Here is a 973-nt window from a genome sequence, read left to right as displayed (position 1 = left end):
ACTCATAGGCTCATATGGCATGTGCAGGGCCTCTGCAATGTGTCTAGCTCCTAGGATACCATGGCGTCCATCAATAGTGAAATGGATGACAGTAGGATCCCAGACGCGACGAGTAGTCATAGACTGATAAAAGTCTAGTGCTACTCTGGGATAGAAGAAGTCCCTAGGAGTCATCAGGTGCTCCAAATGGTATCTCTGCAGTAGGCGGAATGAATCTCTAAGTTCCGGCTGCTGTTTGAAAGTCTCCATATCAAAACATAGCTCAGAGTGGAATGGCCTAGCTCAGCAATCCAAATTTCCCTCTATAGGTGGCTGTGTAACCATAGGTCGCCTGATAATCACTTCTAGAGTCATCCCAGAAGGAATCTGAGACTTTGTAGCAAGAGGCTGAGGCTGTGGAGGTGCAGATGACTCTCCTGGGCCTGAAACTCTGGCTTTCTTTGCAGGAGGGCAATGAACTGATTTCTTGGGACGTAAAATGCTTGCCCTAGGTGTAGTAGGTGGTCTCCTCGTCTCGTGCCTACGCTGAGGAGGGCTAGATGGCACTCCACCCTCAGAATGTGGAATGGCAGAGGCCTGTGGAGCCTCAGATGTGGAATCCCGTGCAGGTGAAGCTCTTGGCCTTGGATTGCAGGTTGATGAAGACGCGATGTAGGCTCCTCTTGTCTTGGCCATGGCTGAAATGGAGAGGCTTGTGTTCCACAAGGTGCGTGGAGGTGTGCGGAGTGGTTCTTCTTCAAACGCACAACTTTTGGGCTTCCAACTCTAGAATTTGGGGGACTTTGCAACTTACAAGGTTATTTTGCAACTTGAAAGGGCTATGCGACATGAAAATGGAAAAAATAAGAGGTTTAAATATGAATTTAAACGTCGGTTGGCATTTTCACAAGTTGGCCTGAATTCGCAAGTTGGTTCGCAAGTTGCCCATTTTCGCAACTTGATTCACAGGTTGCGAAACTTGAAATTGAACTTA

General features: G+C 47.8%; 1 protein-coding gene across 1 annotated transcript; it reads right to left on the bottom strand.

The window, feature by feature from the left end:
- Window positions 1–282: 282 nt before the first annotated feature.
- On the bottom strand, window positions 283–675 carry LOC104880598 (histone H1). The gene has a single exon (XM_010657637.1). The coding sequence runs from the start codon at window positions 673–675 to the stop codon at window positions 283–285; it is 393 nt and encodes a 130-aa protein (XP_010655939.1).
- Between the last annotated feature and the right edge of the window lie 298 nt (window positions 676–973).

This window comes from Vitis vinifera, chromosome 10, assembly GCF_030704535.1.
Source record: "Vitis vinifera cultivar Pinot Noir 40024 chromosome 10, ASM3070453v1".
Taxonomy (NCBI): domain Eukaryota; kingdom Viridiplantae; phylum Streptophyta; class Magnoliopsida; order Vitales; family Vitaceae; genus Vitis; species Vitis vinifera.
Note: the sequence above shows the minus strand (reverse complement) of the source record. Positions and strands in the feature narration are given on the sequence as shown.